At 42.6% G+C, this 16,610-nt stretch overlaps 1 protein-coding gene across 1 annotated transcript; it reads left to right on the plus strand.

The window, feature by feature from the left end:
- The first annotated feature begins 1,037 nt into the window (after window positions 1–1,037).
- MAIP1 (matrix AAA peptidase interacting protein 1) lies at window positions 1,038–14,944 on the plus strand. The gene is made up of 5 exons (XM_075829790.1): window positions 1,038–1,377; window positions 3,800–3,871; window positions 6,371–6,497; window positions 9,777–9,927; window positions 14,767–14,944. Exons 1-5 carry the CDS (start codon window positions 1,096–1,098, stop codon window positions 14,843–14,845), a joined length of 711 nt encoding a protein of 236 aa, XP_075685905.1. The 5' UTR covers window positions 1,038–1,095; the 3' UTR covers window positions 14,846–14,944.
- The last annotated feature ends 1,666 nt before the right edge of the window (window positions 14,945–16,610 follow it).

The following is a 16,610-nucleotide window of genomic DNA, read 5'->3' on the forward strand; positions in this document are numbered from 1 at the left end:
GGCACCCCCCTTTTGATAGCACCACTGTAGCTCCCTGTAGGAGCGGAATCCCCGGCGGACAAACAGATCTGGACAGGGATTCCTCTCCTAGAGGGAGCCCCTGACGTCTCTGTCCATCGGCAACGCTCTGACTGGGGATTCCGCTCCTGGATACGCCCCGGGATGACTATCCATATGTGGACAGTGACCTTAGGGGTTACTCCTAGAGCAGATGGATTTCTTCATTTTTTTTCAGACTAACGATGGTCTGTTTCACTTGCATTGAGAGCTCCTTTGATCTCATGTTGTGGGTTCACAGCAACAGCTTCCAAATGCAAATGCCACACCTGGAATCAACTCCAGACCTTTTACCTGCTTAATTTATGATAGATTAATGAGGGAATAGCCCATGCAGCTCATTAAATAGCTTTTGAGATAATTGTCCAATTACCTTTGGTCCCTTGAAAAAAAGGCAGCTACATATTAAAGACCTGTAATTCCCTCTGTAGCTCCCTCTGATCCTCCACTCTGAACTAAATCTGAAGCAGGAAGCTAATGGTTCCTTGCTTCAGCATTGGGATCAACTGTATCTGCGTCCTGAGGACGCAGATACAGTTGACAGCAGGACATACCATCGGCCGCCCGGGACACTGCCCGGAATCCGGGACTGTCCCGCTGAATCCGGGACAGTTGGGAAGTATATGCGGCCCAACATATTTGCTATTTACTCCAGAAATCAGCGTAAATTATAGCGCAAATCAATACCAGCTCGCAGCTGGCGTATATTTGACATTCTGGCGCACGGATGGCCGGAAATGCAAACTATTAAATGAGAAGCGTGCAACTCAAATTTAATTAGGTGTATCAGTCTTTATAATTCACCCCAATAACTTTTCCAGCAGCATACAAATCTACTAGCAGCACCCCCGTAATCTGCATTCACCTCCCCAACAACAGACATTTCACCAAATAACAACTGACATCCATGCACTGAATATGACAGGCGGGGGGAGTAGTGGAGCCACGTGACCGCTTGGTAACACGTGACTCCTCTGCTTTCACAACTGCTGGACCACTGCGTGAGGCGCTTCCGGGGGACACATTAGCGGATGCACGATGTTGCGCTCGGTCTTCCGGTTGTCTCGGATCTGCGTCAAGGCATCGAGATGTCCATTGTCACTTGTTCCCCGTTTGCGGCCGCCGGTCATTTATCAGTCCTCGGGCCTCTTAAGTGTGGCGCGAGGGTACAGCAATCAGAGCCCGGGACCCAACCGGGTAGTAGTTGTCGGAGTTCCGAATCCCATCATCTGGTTTCGTACTAGAATCTACTTCTTCCTTATCAGAGCCTACCTCGACCGGGACTTTAGCGTTGAAGAGTTTACTGACGGGGCAAAGCAAGTGAGGAGAGGCTGCCGGGGACTGGTCACTGCTCACACTGCACCATAGTGGTGATTATACAGGGTCACTGCCCCATAATGGTGATTATAGAGGGTCACTGCTCACACTGCCCCATAGTGGTGATTATAGAGGGTCACTGATCACACTGCCCCACAGTGTCGATTATACTGGGTCACTGCATTATAGTGGTGATTATACAGGGTCACTGCCCCATAGTGGCGATTATACAGGGTCACTGCCCCATAGTGGCGATTATACAGGGTCACTGCTCCATAGTGGCGATTATACAGGGTCACTGCACCATAGTGGCGATTATACAGGGTCACTGCACCATAGTGGCGATTATACAGGGTCACTGCACCATAGTGGTGATTATACAGGGTCACTGCACCATAGTGGCGATTATAGAGGGTCACTGCTCACACTGCCCCATAGTGGTGATTATACAGGGTCACTGCATCATAGTGGTGATTATACAGGGTTACTGCTCTCACTGCCCCATAGTGGTGATTATATAGGGTCACTACATCATAGTGGTGATTATACAGGGTCACTGCTCACACTGCCCCATAGTGGTGATTATAGAGGGTCACTGATCACACTGCCCCATAGTGTCGATTATACTGGGTCACTGCATCATAGTGGTGATTATACAGGGTCACTGCATCATAGTGGTGATTATACAGGGTTAATGCACCATAGTGGTGATTATACAGGGTCACTGCACCATAGTGGTGATTATACAGGGTCACTGCATCATAGTGGTGATTATACAGGGTTACTGCTCACACTGCATCATAGTGGTGATTATACAGGGTTACTGCTCACACTGCATCATAGTGGTGATTATACAGGGTCACTGCATCATAGTGGTGATTATACAGGGTTACTGCTCACACTGCCCCATAGTGGTGATTATACAGGGTCACTGCACCATAGCGGTGATTATACAGGGTCACTGCACCATAGCGGTGATTATACAGGGTCACTGCACCATAGCGGTGATTATACAGGGTCACTGCCCCATAGTGGTGATTATACAGGGTCATTGCATCATAGTGGTGATTATACAGGGTTACTGCTCACACTGCCCCATAGTGGTGATTATACAGGGTCACTGCACCATAGCGGTGATTATACAGGGTCACTGCACCATAGCGGTGATTATACAGGGTCACTGCACCATAGCGGTGATTATACAGGGTCACTGCACCATAGTGGTGATTATACAGGGTCACTGCCCCATAGTGGTGATTATACTGGGTCACTGCATCATAGTGGTGATTATACAGGGTCAATGCACCATAGTGGTGATTATACAGGGTCACTGCACCATAGTGGTGATTATACAGGGTCACTGCATCATAGTGGTGATTATGCAGGGTCACTGCATCATAGTGGTGATTATACAGGGTTACTGCTCACACTGCCCCATAGTGGTGATTATACAGGGTCACTGCACCATAGTGGTGATTATACAGGGTCACTGCACCATAGCGGTGATTATACAGGGTCACTGCACCATAGTGGTGATTATACAGGGTCACTGCCCCATAGTGGTGATTATACATGGTCATTGCATCATAGTGGTGATTATACAGGGTTACTGCACCATAGTGGTGATTATACAGAGTCACTGCATCATAGTGGTGAATATACAGGGTTACTGCTCACACTGCACCATAGTGGTGATTATACAGGGTCACTACATCATAGTGGTGATTATACAGGGTCACTACATCATAGTGGTGATTATACAGGGTCACTACATCATAGTGGTGATTATACAGGGTCACTACATCATAGTGGTGATTATACAGGGTCACTATATCATAGTGGTGATTATACAGGGTCACTGCTCACACTGCACCATAGTGGTGATTATATAGGGTTACTACATCATAGTGGTGATTTATATAGGGTCACTACAGCATAGTGGTGATTTATATAGGGTAACCACATCACAGTGGTGATTTATATAGGGTCACTACAGCATAGTGGTGATTTATATAGGGTAACCGCATCACAGTGGTGATTTATATAGGGTCACTGCTCCATAGTAGTGGTTATAGTGGGGATAATGCAGAGTACAGTGCAGCCAGGAAACTTTTTATGTGACAAGTTCGTACCTAGGATGCGGTCTCATGGGCGTTGTATCCCACTATGTGCCTATACAGTGTTATGTATTAGAAAACTCTCCTGATATATACCTCCGAGATATGAGCAGAGCCTTATACATCATTTGCATCTTGAACTTGGTTCATAAAAAAGAAAAAAAAATCTCTACAAGGGAAACGTTTACCAGCGTTGGCTATTCACGGCTTTTATCTTGGCTGTAGTTCTACTGCAGTGTTTCGCTAGCTTAGAGATATCGGTCTTATGTTTGTAACAATTATTAATTGATTATTTTTCCATTTCTCAGGCTTTTTCCTCTGTATCTAGACTTCTGTCCCAGTGCAAGTTTGAGGCATTGGAAAATCTTGTGGCCAGTGAGGTACGTGAAGTTTTTAGTAGGTGATTTTTATTGTAAGGGTATGTTCACACGCAGTAGCAAATTACGTCTGAAATTATGGAGCTGTTTTCAGGCGAAAACCGCTCCTAAATTTCAGACGTAATTGCAAGTACTCACGTTTTTCGCGGTGTCCATTACTGCCGTTTTTGGAGCTGTTTTTAAATGGAGTCAATGAAAAACGGCTCCGAAAACGTCCAAAGAAGTGACATGCACTTCCTTGATCTGGGCGTATTTTTACGCGCCGTCTTTTGACAGTGACGCGTAAAATTACACTTCGTCTGAACAGAACATCGTAAGACCCATTGCAAGCAATTTACAGATGTTTGCGGACGTAATGGAGCCGTCTTTTCAGGCGTAATTCGAGGCGTAAAACGCCTGAATTACGTCTGAAAATAGGTGGTGTGAACATACCCTAAGTGTTTCTCTCTATCCTTTGACTTTCAGCAATTCTGCCAAATAAATATTTTCAGACGCTTCATGCACAGTGGACCATTACTGGAATCTCTATACACCAAGGGAAGTGGGTTGATACAAGTACCACATGTAGCGCAACACAAAAGTTTATATTTATTTGGGAATCCCAATTTTAAACATAGTACTTAACCCCTTAATGGCCAGCCAATTTTAGATCTTAACGACCAAGCTATTTTTTTTAAGTTTTTCCATCATCTCATTCCAAGAGCTATAACTCTTATTTTTGCATCGACATATCTGTATAAGGTCTTGTTTTTTGCGGGACACGTATTTTTTAATAGCTCCATTTTGGGGTATATAAAATTTGATTAACTTCTTTGCGGGGGTAATGGAAAAACACATAAATTTTGCCACTCTTTTTTGCATATTATATTTACACAGTCTACTGGGTGGTATAAGTAACATAACTTTATTTAGTGGGTCATTGCGATTGTGGCGATACCAAATTCATATCGATTTTATATGTTTTACTACTTTTACACAGTAAAAACACTTTTTTTTTTTTTCCCCCCAATTTTTTTCTTTCTGTGTCGCCATGTTTTAAGAGCCGTAATTGTTTTATTTTTACGCCGTTGCAACTGTATGAGGGCTTGTTTTTTGCGGGACGACGTCTAGTTTTTATTGGTACCATTTTTGAGTCGCGACTTTTTGATCACTTTTTATCAAACTTTTTTCGAAGGCAGGATGACCAGAAAACAGCAATTCTGGTGTTGTTTTTTATTTAATTTTTTACGGCGTTCACTGCGTGAGTTAAATAACGTAATAGCTTTATAGGTGGAGTCGTTATGGACGCGGCGATACGAAATATGTGTAATGTTTTAATTTTTTTAAATTTTTTTTTTCATATCAAAGTATTTTAGAAGGGAAAAATTGGGTATTTCATATTTTTATTTTCAATTTGGGATCTTAATTTATTTATTATTAACTTTATTTACCTTTATATTTTTAGTCCCACTAGGGGACTTCACTATACGATCTTCTGATCGCTCTTATAATACACTGCAATACTTCTGTATTGCAGTATATTATTGCCTGTCAGTATAAAACTGACAGGCACCTGCTAGGTTATGCCTCCGGCATGGCCTAGCAGGCATCCGCTACAGGCAGACCTGGGGACTGGAAGCCATCGGCACCCTGCGATTGCAATTGCAGGGTGCCGACGGGGTGAGAGAGGGAGCACCCTCCAAAACCACTTGGATGCGGAGCTCGCTATTGAGCACTGCATCTAAGGGGTTAAACAGGTGAGATCGATGTTGAAATCGATCCCGCCCGTTACAGCAGGTGCCCGACTGTCTTTAGACTGCCCGACACAGGACACCCGTGCCGGGCTTATGTCACACCGCCGTGAAAAGGCGACGCTCTGGCATAAGTATCCTTAACGGCTGCCGTGAGATGGCGTATTGGCGGTCGTTATGGCGTTAAATACAGACCGTGACTGAATAATAATTCCATGTAGAGCCCACATATTAGTACTACAGTAAGAATACCATAAAGTGGCCAACTGACAGTGTTGTACGGTGGTCTGCAGGGGCATTATCACAACAGGGACACTGTACGGGGTTGTCAGGGTGTCTTATCAGCAATGGTTGTTGTACTTCTGCATGGGCATCTTTGGCGCCTCTCTATTGCAGAATATCTCTACAGTGGCAGTGCACACCTGCAAATGCTTTAAATGCAACATTCTCTCCATAGCAATGACCGACAACGCCTGCTACCTCACTGCCCTCATTCACAGGTCCAGCCAAGCTATCCCCTGCCAGCCACAGAGCACAGGCCATACTCTTTACCAACTTGCCTTCCTGTGCTCCAGGTACCTGATGCTACCGATGGCCCTGGGAGTTTCTACTTTATACTTTTTTGATGTATGAGGACTTGTGTAGTGATCAGTCAGAATGAGAAATTGATGTTTCTTTAAAATAAGGTGTTGATTGTCAATACACTGATGCCAGATAATGTTATTGCGTTGCGTTACCTAGCCATTAACCAACATTTTTTTTTATGCTGCAGATCCTGAGAGAGTTGAAGGAAAAATGCTCAGTTCTTTCTGACAACTATAGAAATGCTCTGGCTGCTGACTCTGATGAAATCATGTACTCTTTTCCCGGAGATGTTGCTATTTATTATGATGATAATGGTATGTGGAAGATGAAATGCATATTTGTAATGTGCACAATTGTAGGGAATTGTGAACGTCCTGTAACCTTTTGCACCACTATATGTATCTGTTAATTTATCATAAAAGATCTAATTTTAAAGGTTACAAAATAAAAATATTAAGCATTGGAACTATAAGATAAGAAATCGCGGCAATCAAAAGGAATTTAATTTAAAAAAGTGGTTTATCATCCCTGTAATATCGACGTTTCAGCCCGATCATAGGACCATTACAGAAAAGCTCACCAGATGTTGCCACCATAAGTCAGAAGTAGGTTTTTAGCATTTTCAATATCTTGCCCACCTCTTCCAGGACTTGCTGTGGGTGGGATTATTACTGTGAAGGACTACAGATCCAATAATTCCTCCTCGCCACAGACATTGCCTTATTACAGCGGACTGTATTCATGTCCCCCTTTTAGAAGGTGTAAGGGAGTGCTGTAATTGCTTAGTGTTCACAGAAAGCACACGTCTGCTACTTAGGCCCTGTTCACATCTGAGTTCGGTATTCCGTTGTTTAACTCAGTCAGGGAAGCAGAGCAACGAAAATGCTGGAAGCGCAGGCTCTATTGACTTCAATGGGTTCCATTGGGGCTTCCATGGATTTACCGGAAAACATAGCGCGGTGTGCTAGACTATTGTTTCCGGTATTTATGGCGAAATTTGCAATAGATGCCACTACCGGAGCCTCCAGGATAGATGTGAACAGGGCCTTATGTGATTTGCGGTGTTCTGCACAGCATGAGAAACAAGTCCCCTCCAGATACAGGGAGGGAGGAGAGCCGGGGAGCAGTGGAGAGAATGAGAAGAGGACAAGCACATGATGTCTGATGTCCCATACTTCAGGGAGAGGTGGGGGGGGGGGGGGGAGAATACCACGTGTTCAAAGCAGTTTTGGGAGAACTCCAATCCTGGCCGTTTAACCCCTCAGATGCTGCTTCTATCTTCTCAGGGTCCCCGGCAGTCACTGACTGCCGGAGACCCGACATTCAGCTACCCGATCACTCGGGCAGCAAGCTAAAACCAGTGCCGTAAATAGTCTATGGCGTGGGTTTTAAGGACCCTGACTGCCAGAGGTATATACACAGCCAGCAATCGGACCTTGGCGTCATCAAACGTACTATTTCATCGGATGTACACCATCGCAATATGACTCGGCCTCAAGAGCATAGCCTTCACCATACGCAGTGGGTGCTCAAAACAGCTGACGTCATGCACACGCATGCAACGGCAGGGATTTGGGAGAACTCCAATCCTGGCCGTTTAACCCCTCAGATGCTGCGTTCAATAGAGACGACATCTGAATGGTTAGACAGACAGGGGGGCTCCTCTGTCCCCCCAATAGGGCCCCCCTCAACAAAATAATGAAGTGCCAATCAGTTGACATGACTATTGAAGGCTTCCTGGTCCGTATTCTGTTACCTACTATCAAGTCTATCCAGAGGCAGAGCCTCGCTGGCTTTCTGTTGCAGGTTGCACCTGCCCATTGAATTAAATTGGGAAAACCCGCAACAACTAGGGAGATTAGCTGCAATTACGCCGAAAAAAATCGCAAACCAGAAAAAACACTTTTTTTTTTTTGTCTAAAATTAATGATAAAAAGGTTCATACTTACCCCTGGATATTGCCATAGCAACACGATCCTCTGTACTGAGTGCAGCTTGGCCTCCTGGGATGACGTTTCATCCATGTCTACTTCAGTCAATTAAAGGCTGCAGTGGTCACATGGACTACAGTGTCTTCCCAGGAGGCTGGGCTGTGCTCCGAGCAGAGGGATGCGTCATTATGACATCGGAAAGCTGGGGAAGTATGATTTCATTGTTTTTTCTAGCAGTATTTCCGCAGCAGAGATTCCGCCTGAAAAAAAACTGCACCACAGTTTGGCATTCCCTGTGTCTTCCAGGACAGATACGTTGTGTACTTTTACACAGTGTATCCGCCCTGTGTGCACTTACCCTAATAGCAGAGCACAGTTAACGGCAGTACATTGCAATACTTAAATATGTGATCTATGGACCACTCATGCAACACACTACAATGCTTAAGTCCCCTAGGGGGGGGTTAAAAAGAGGATCTGTCACCACATTAGTGGCCTATCTTGTACATGATGTGATCGGCGCTGTAATGTAGATTACAGCAGTATTTTTTATTTAGAAAAACGATAATCTTTGACGGAGTTATGACCTATATTAGCTTTATGCTAATGAGTTTCTCAATGGACAACTGGGCGTGTTTTACTATATGACCAAGTGGGTGTTGTGCAGAGGAGTGTATGAGGCTGACCAATCAGTGACCAATAAGCGTCATACACTTCTCTCCATTCATTTACATAAAAGCTAATATAGGTCTGCCTCTTTAAACAAGTGTTTTTTGTTTTTTTTGTTTTTGTTTTTTTAATTTGAAATGAATAAATAGATGTAAAAAAAAAACAAAACGCTTTCCCATTTTTCACAAAGAATTTATGTAAGCCACAAGTCGTATGTACCCAAAAATGGTACCAATAAAAAATACAGTTCACCACACAAAAAAGTTATGGCTCTCAGAATAATTTTTAACAAGTAGGTTAATCTTTGGAAAATACATGTCATTTTTACCACGCCGTAAACACGAAACCCAAAAAACAATGTAGGAATCGTTCCTTTTTTCCCATTCCACCCAACAAAGAATTTTTTTTTCGGTTTCCCAGTACATTAAATGGTGCCATTAAAAACCACAACTCGTCACGCAATAAACTCATGTGACTAGGTCGATGGAAAAAAGTTATGGCTCTTGAAATGCGACAAAGGGAAAACAAAAGTGAACAAATTGTCTCCAAGGAGTTAAAAAATTAGAAAAAAAAAAAAAAAGTTTGCGATGAGCATGTTATGATGTTCAGGTTGGTCCTCATGAGCTCAAAATCCTTAAAAGCACATGAACCCCCCCCCCCTTTCTTTTCTATTCTTGACGCTTAAGGGTATGTTCACACGGCTTAGCAAAATACGTCTGAAATTACGGAGCTGTTTTCAGGCAAAAACAGCTCCTGATTTTCAGCCGTTTTTGGAACTATCCGCGTTTTTCGCGTAATGGAGCCATTTTTTCCGGCGTAATTCGAGGCGTAAAACGTGTGAACATACCCTAATTCTATATATGAACTGTAAAACTTTGTCCATAGGGTTAACATAGACTACATTTAAGTTTCATGCTGATCGGTCTGTGTATGTTTGTCTAATAGTATGCAAAGTCAGTTTCTAAGTGTTTTGTTTTTTTCCTTTGCATATAGGGAGGAAATTTGTCCGCATACTCATGCGTTTTTGGTACTTGACGTGTGCAGATATTCCTGAAGAGGAGCTAGAAGGAACAAAAGTATTTCAAGTAGTAATGGGGAATGAAAGTGAAAAAGACAATAAGCGTATCCTTACCGCAAACTATGAGTAAGAAGTCTTATAAAACTAATACGATGCACTGTTCTCTTCTTAAAGGGGTTATCCGGGGACCTAAAATAGGATTGCAACAATATATTTATGTAAAACTAACTAACTTACTTATGTACTTTTAATTTAAAATTCTGTACTAAATCGTGCAGTTCAAACCTCGAGAATTGTTCCCGGAAGTCCTGGAGCTTTTCTAATAATGATGACGCTACGTGACTGAGGGCTGGCTTCATGTGCAGTTCGTTAACATGACCGCAAGGGGCTGTCACATTGCCTATTGCTTGAGTCCCAAGAAGAGCATCAGCTAGCGCTTTGCTCAGGACTCCAGCACTTCTCCCGACGTCCATATTTGGTCAATTCAGGGGTTTCTAATCACTGGAGTCCCCGAGCAAAGCATCAACTGATGCTCTGCCTGAGGACTACAGCACTTCTGCCAACGTCACTGTCACTGGCCATATATGGACAATGACGTCGGCAGCAGTACTGCAGTCCCCGAGCAGAGCATCAGTTGGTGCTCTGCTTGGGAACCCCAGCGATAGGAAACCCCTGAAGTCACTGACCATATATGGACAGTGAAGTCGGGAGCAGTGCTGGAGTCCCCGGGCAGAGCATCGGCTAATTATTATTATTTTTTTTTTACAGTGTTCACCATGGGCTATAAATGATATGATTGCGGAGATATCCTATGTATATAAACTTCAAAAGCAGATTTCTTAAAGGTTAGGTTTAGGTTAGGTTTAAACCAACATCCCCCCGATAATTACCATGCAGGCAACTCCATAAATATATGAACCATACCGAAAAAAATAGAGCATATAGCCATATATGTATAAGAATATAACAAATTTAAACAAATAAAAACTTAGAAGCACAAGACTCTAGTAAAAGAATATGGTATAATGGAGCGAGAAGAAAATAGCCGGATAGTACGTATATACTGAAAGGCTTTTGTTTGTTTTTTTTCAGGAGAAAACCGCTCCTGAATTTCAGACTTTTTTGCATGTATTCGCGTTTTTTTGCAGAGTCTTTTACCGATGTAATTGGAGCTGTTCTTCATTGGAGTCAATGAAAAACTGCTCCAAAAACGTCCCAAGAAGTGTCCTGCACTTCTTTGACGCATGTGTAATTTTACGCGCCGTATTTTGACAGTGACTCGTAAAATGACAGGTCGTCGGCACAGTACATCGTAAGACCCATTGCAAGCAATGGGCAGATGTTTGCAGACGTATTGGAGCCGTCTTTTCAGGCGTAATTCGAGGAGTAAAACGACTCCATTACGCCTGAAAATAGGTCGTGTGCACATACCCTAATGGTTCTAATTTCCTGTAACTTATGACTAATAAAAGCGGAAAAGAAAACGTGTCAGTGCATAAGAATATCAGTCAATAACCAGCCTTACCCACAGCAGCAAAGCAGAAAAGAGAAGCTCGCTCTACCACAGTAACCCCAACGCGCATTTCGCTACGAGTGCTTCCTTAGGGGGTGTATTGTGACCTGATGGTATCTAGCCTATATATAGTGTGGAGACCGGTGTATCAAATGTACACTATCGCCCCAATGAAAAAAGCTGCGCATGTCCACTGACGCGAGCGGAGGCGAGGCATGCCCCACTTCCGTTTCCGAGCGCTGGAGCGCACATCCGGGTTCCCGACACGTGACGGGGATTCCGGACATGCGCAGTGCGCCTAAGGAATCGGAGTGGGCAATGCATCACCGCCAGCAGTCACAGCGCGCACGCGCACATCAGTGGCGAAAAAAGTTAGTACGTTAGATCAGCCCAAATCAATGTAAAACGTTCCCTCTGAAAAACCTACCCAAATCCCATATATCTAAATGTAGGATGGGTATGGCAACCACCCTCCTCAAAGGTAAGTTTAAATGAAGGTGTATACCATATACCATATGTATATCGTACATGGTAAGTCGCTGGAATGATATACGTAAAGTAAAGCAGAGCAAAACCCTGTGTAGTAAGAGATGGTAATTTGCAAGAAGTGACACAAATATTAAAGTGAAGTAAGAAAAAATAAATATGAATACATGTTTTGCAGCATTTGCACAATAAACATCTTTTATTTATTTTTTTTGCCACGATATTATAAGAGCCCTAACTTCTTTTTTATTTTTCATCAAAAAAGCTAGGTAAGGGCTTGTTTTTTGCGTGACAGGTTGTAGTTTTTATTGGTACTATTGCGGGGTGCATTCGACTTTTGATCACTTTTCATTCTATGTTTTGTGAGTGGTGGTGAACAAAAAATGTTTTTTTTTTTTGCGGTGTTCACTATGCGGGAAAAAAGATTACAGTTTGGGTCCTTACGGAGGCGGTGATACCAAATATGTGTACTTTTTTTTAACATTTTCAGGTTTTTTTTCCTATAATAAAAGATTTATTAGAGTAAAAAAAAGCCATTTTTTTCAACTTGAAACTTTTTTATTTTTACACTTTTATTCAACATTTTAATTTAAAGAGGCTATGTCACCAGATTTTGCAACCCCTATCTGCTATTGCAGCAGATAGGCGCTGCAATGTAGATTACAGTAACGTTTTTATTTTTAAAAAACGAGCATTTTTGGCCAAGTTATGACCATTTTTGTAGTTATGCAAATGAGGCTTGCAAAAATCCAAGTGGGTGTGTTTAAAAGTAAAAGTCCAAGTGGGCGTGTATTATGTGCGTACATCGGGGCGTTTTTAATACTTTTACTAGCTGGGCGCTCTGAAGAGAAGTAACATCCTCTTCTCTTCAGAACGCCCAGCTTTTGACAGTGCAGATCTGTGACGTCACTCACAGGTCCTGCATCGTGACGGCCACATCGGCACCAGAGGCTACAGTTGATTCTGCAGCAGCATCAGCGTTTGCAGGTAAGTCGATCTTACCTGCAAACGCTGATGCTGCTGCAGAATCAACTGTAGCCTCTGGTGCCGATGTGGCCGTCACGATGCAGGACCTGTGAGTGACGTCACAGATCTGCACTGTCAAAAGCTGGGCGTTCTGAAGAGAAGAGGATGTTACTTCTCTTCAGAGCGCCCAGCTAGTAAAAGTATTAAAAACGCCCCGATGTACGCACATAATACACGCCCACTTGGACTTTTACTTTTAAACACACCCACTTGGATTTTTGCAAGCCTCATTTGCATAACTACAAAAATGGTCATAACTTGGCCAAAAATGCTCGTTTTTTAAAAATAAAAACGTTACTGTAATCTACATTGCAGCGCCTATCTGCTGCAATAGCAGATAGGGGTTGCAAAATCTGGTGACAGAGCCTCTTTAACTTTTTTAAGCTACTTTTTTTTTTTTTTGTTCTACTAGGGGACTTGAAGACCTGCATCTCTGATCTTTAGGGCTTATTCAGACGAACGTCTAATACGTCCGTGCTACGCGAGTGATTTTCACGCATGTCGCACGGACCTATGTTAGTCAATGGTGCCGTTCAAACTGTCCGTGATTTTTACGCAGCGTATGTCCGCTGCGTAAAACTCACGACATGTCCTATATTTGCCCGTTTTTCGCCATCACGCACCCATTAAAGTCAATGGGTGAGTGAAAATCACGCATGGCACACGGACGCACTTCCGTGTGCCGCATGTGATGCGCGCTACAGTAGTCAAAACTATGAATGAAAACAGAAAAGCACCACGTTCTTTTCTGTTTACAAACATAAAAACAGTGTCATAATGATGGCGGCTGCGCGAAAACCACGCATCATATGCTGCTGACACACGGAGCTTTTATGGAGTTTTTGTGCGCGCAAAACACGCGTTTTTTGCGTGCACAAAACGCACACGCTCGTGTACATCCGGCCTTACTCTAACACATTGCACTACCCACATAGTGCAATACATTAGAGCGGTCAGTTATTCACTGACAGCAAGCCTATTATCCCTAATGGTTAGGCCTTGGGTTGCCATAGCAACGATCGGAAACCCTGCAATCACATCGCAGTGATGCCTATCTGCTTCAAACTACTAAGATGCCTCAATCGCTTTTGTTAAGGGGTCAGGTCTAGCTCTGTTGCCTACCGTTACTGCAGGGTGTCAGCTGTAACATACAGCTGACGCCCGCGGTTGATGTCGCAGGCTCAGCTTCTGAGCCTGCACCATCTTGTTTCTGGGGACGGAAGCCTTTTAGGCCCTGCTTCCGAGTGGGACCTAACAGACTTCCGTACATGGCAGATAGGCGGCCATTGTTTTGCGGGATCCCTCGGGATGGAAAGCATAGTCTACTATGCTATTCCATCCTCCAAAAAAAACACAAAAACAGTCTAGTGACGTATACCAGCCCGACAGCGGCCTCCTTCAGACTAATAGTGCCCTACGAACACGTTTAGCGTGTACTTCTGGAACTTTCCCAATGCACATGCCTAATGCAGGGTTAAAATAGTAGTGTACACGGAGCCTTAGTTGCACTTTTCTCAATTTTTATTTATTTTTTTCGCTTTTTTAGTGCAGGAAAATAATTGAGATGACCGCTATTCAGAGAGAGACGTAAGGGTATGTTCACACGCCTAATAAAAACCGCCTGAAAATACGGTGCTGTTTTCAAGGGCAAACCGCCCCTGATTTTTAGCAACTCTCGTTTTTCGCAGCGTATTTTACGGCTGGTTTTGGAGCTGTTTTTCTATGGAGCTGTTTTTTTTTTATGGCCAAAAATAAGCCATGTGAACATAGCCTTAGGCTTACTGTGCCTAATAAGAAACCTCACTTTAGCTTTGTTCTCAATATTGTCTTGGGTCACCTTTGAAGCTACAATACATATACGGCTCCTGTGTTGAGTAAATTGTGTAAATGCAGCCTCAGCTGATCAATTCTGTCTTTTTATTTTTTTCTTGTCATTTCAGGTTTCGCAGAGAATTTACCCAAGGAGTAAAACCAGACTGGATAATCACAAGCATTGAACATTCGAAATTGTTAGAGTGAACTACAGACAATTATCACTATCGTGTTAGGGTCATTTTTATTATATTTTCTTTTCAAACCGAATCACAACTATGAGTATTAAAATATTGATAGGTTCTATTTATGCTTTGTTTACAATTAACCCCTTCATGACGCAGACAGTTTTGGCCTGGTGGACACACACGTTTTTTTTCAAATCTGATGTGTCGCTTTATGTGGTAATAACTCCGGAATGCTTTTACCTATCCAAGCGATTCTGAGACTGTTTTCTCGTGACATATTGGACTTTGTTAGTGAAAAATCTTGGTAGATAAATTCGATATTTATTTGTGAAAAACTTCAAATTTTAGAGAAAATTTGCAAAAATTAGCATTTAAAAAAAAAAAAAAAAATGTATCTGCTTGTAAAACAGATAGTAGTGATACCACACAAAATAGTTACTAGTTAACATTTCCCATATGTCTACTTTGTTTGCCTAATTTTTTTCACGTCCTTTTATTTTTCTAGGAAGTCACAAGGCTAAGGCTATGTTCACACGCTTAGCAAAAAAAGTCTGAAAATACGGAGCTGTTTTCAAGGGAAAACAGCTCCTGATTTTCAGACGTTTTTTAAGCCACTCGCGATATTTGTGGCCATTTTTTAAGCTTTCTATAAAAAACGGCTGGAAAAATGGCTGAAGAAGTGATAGGCACTTATTTTTCGCAGCTGTTTTTTTACGTGGCCGTTTTTTAATCGGAACAGAACGACGTTTTCCCATTGAAAACAATGGGCAGATGTTTGGAGGCGGTCTACTTCCGATTTTTTCGGGCGTTTTTCAAAAAAACATCCGAAAATAAGCAATGTGAACATACCCTTAGAAGTCCCCATAAATCACCCCATTTTGAAAACTGCACCCCTCCAAAGTACTTAAAACAACATTCAGAAAGTATTTGAACCCTTTAAGCGTTTCACAGGAATTAAAGCAAAGTAGAGGTGAAATTTACCAATTACATTTTTTTTGCAGAAATTCATTTGTAACAAAAAAAAATTCTGTAACACAGAAGGTTTTACCAGAGAAACGCAACTCAATATTTATTGCCCGGTTTCTGCAGTTTTTAGAAATATCCCACATGTGGATCTAGTGTGTTAATGGACTGAAGCACAGGCCTTAGAAGCAAAGGAGCACCTAGTGGATTTTGGGGCCTCCTTTTTTTTTAGGACTATATTTTAGGTACCATGTCAGGTTTGAAGAGGTGGTGCCAAAACAGTGGAAACCCCCAAAAGTGTCCCCATTTTGAAAGCTACACTCCTCAAGGAGTTTTTCTAGGGGTATAGTTAGCATTTTGACCCCACAGTTTTTTTGCAGATTTTATTGGGATTAGTCTGTGAAGATGACAATCTCCTTTTTTTATTTTCTGCTAAAACATCGGATTTTTACACGGAATAAAGGAGAAAAAGCACCCCAACGTTTGTAAAGCAATTTCTCCTGATTACGGCAATAGCCCATATGTGGTCATAAACCTTTTGAATTTTGGAGCGCATATTTTGCTGGAATAGTTTACGGTGCCATGTCTCGTTTGCAATGGGTGACCCATTTCGGAATCTACACCCCTCAAGGAATTTTTCTAGGATTATAGTTAGCATTTTGACCCCACAGGTTTTTTGTAGAATTTAGTGGATCAATAGAGTTGAGGCCATAGGGATGTTGCTTTCTGCACGGACACAGGGCTTATTCAGACGAACGTGATATATGTCTGTGCGACGCGCGTGATTTTCACAGGCGTCACACGGACCTATATTAGTCTAT

This window comes from Rhinoderma darwinii, chromosome 6 (assembly GCF_050947455.1).
Source record: "Rhinoderma darwinii isolate aRhiDar2 chromosome 6, aRhiDar2.hap1, whole genome shotgun sequence".
In the NCBI taxonomy this organism is placed as follows: domain Eukaryota; kingdom Metazoa; phylum Chordata; class Amphibia; order Anura; family Rhinodermatidae; genus Rhinoderma; species Rhinoderma darwinii.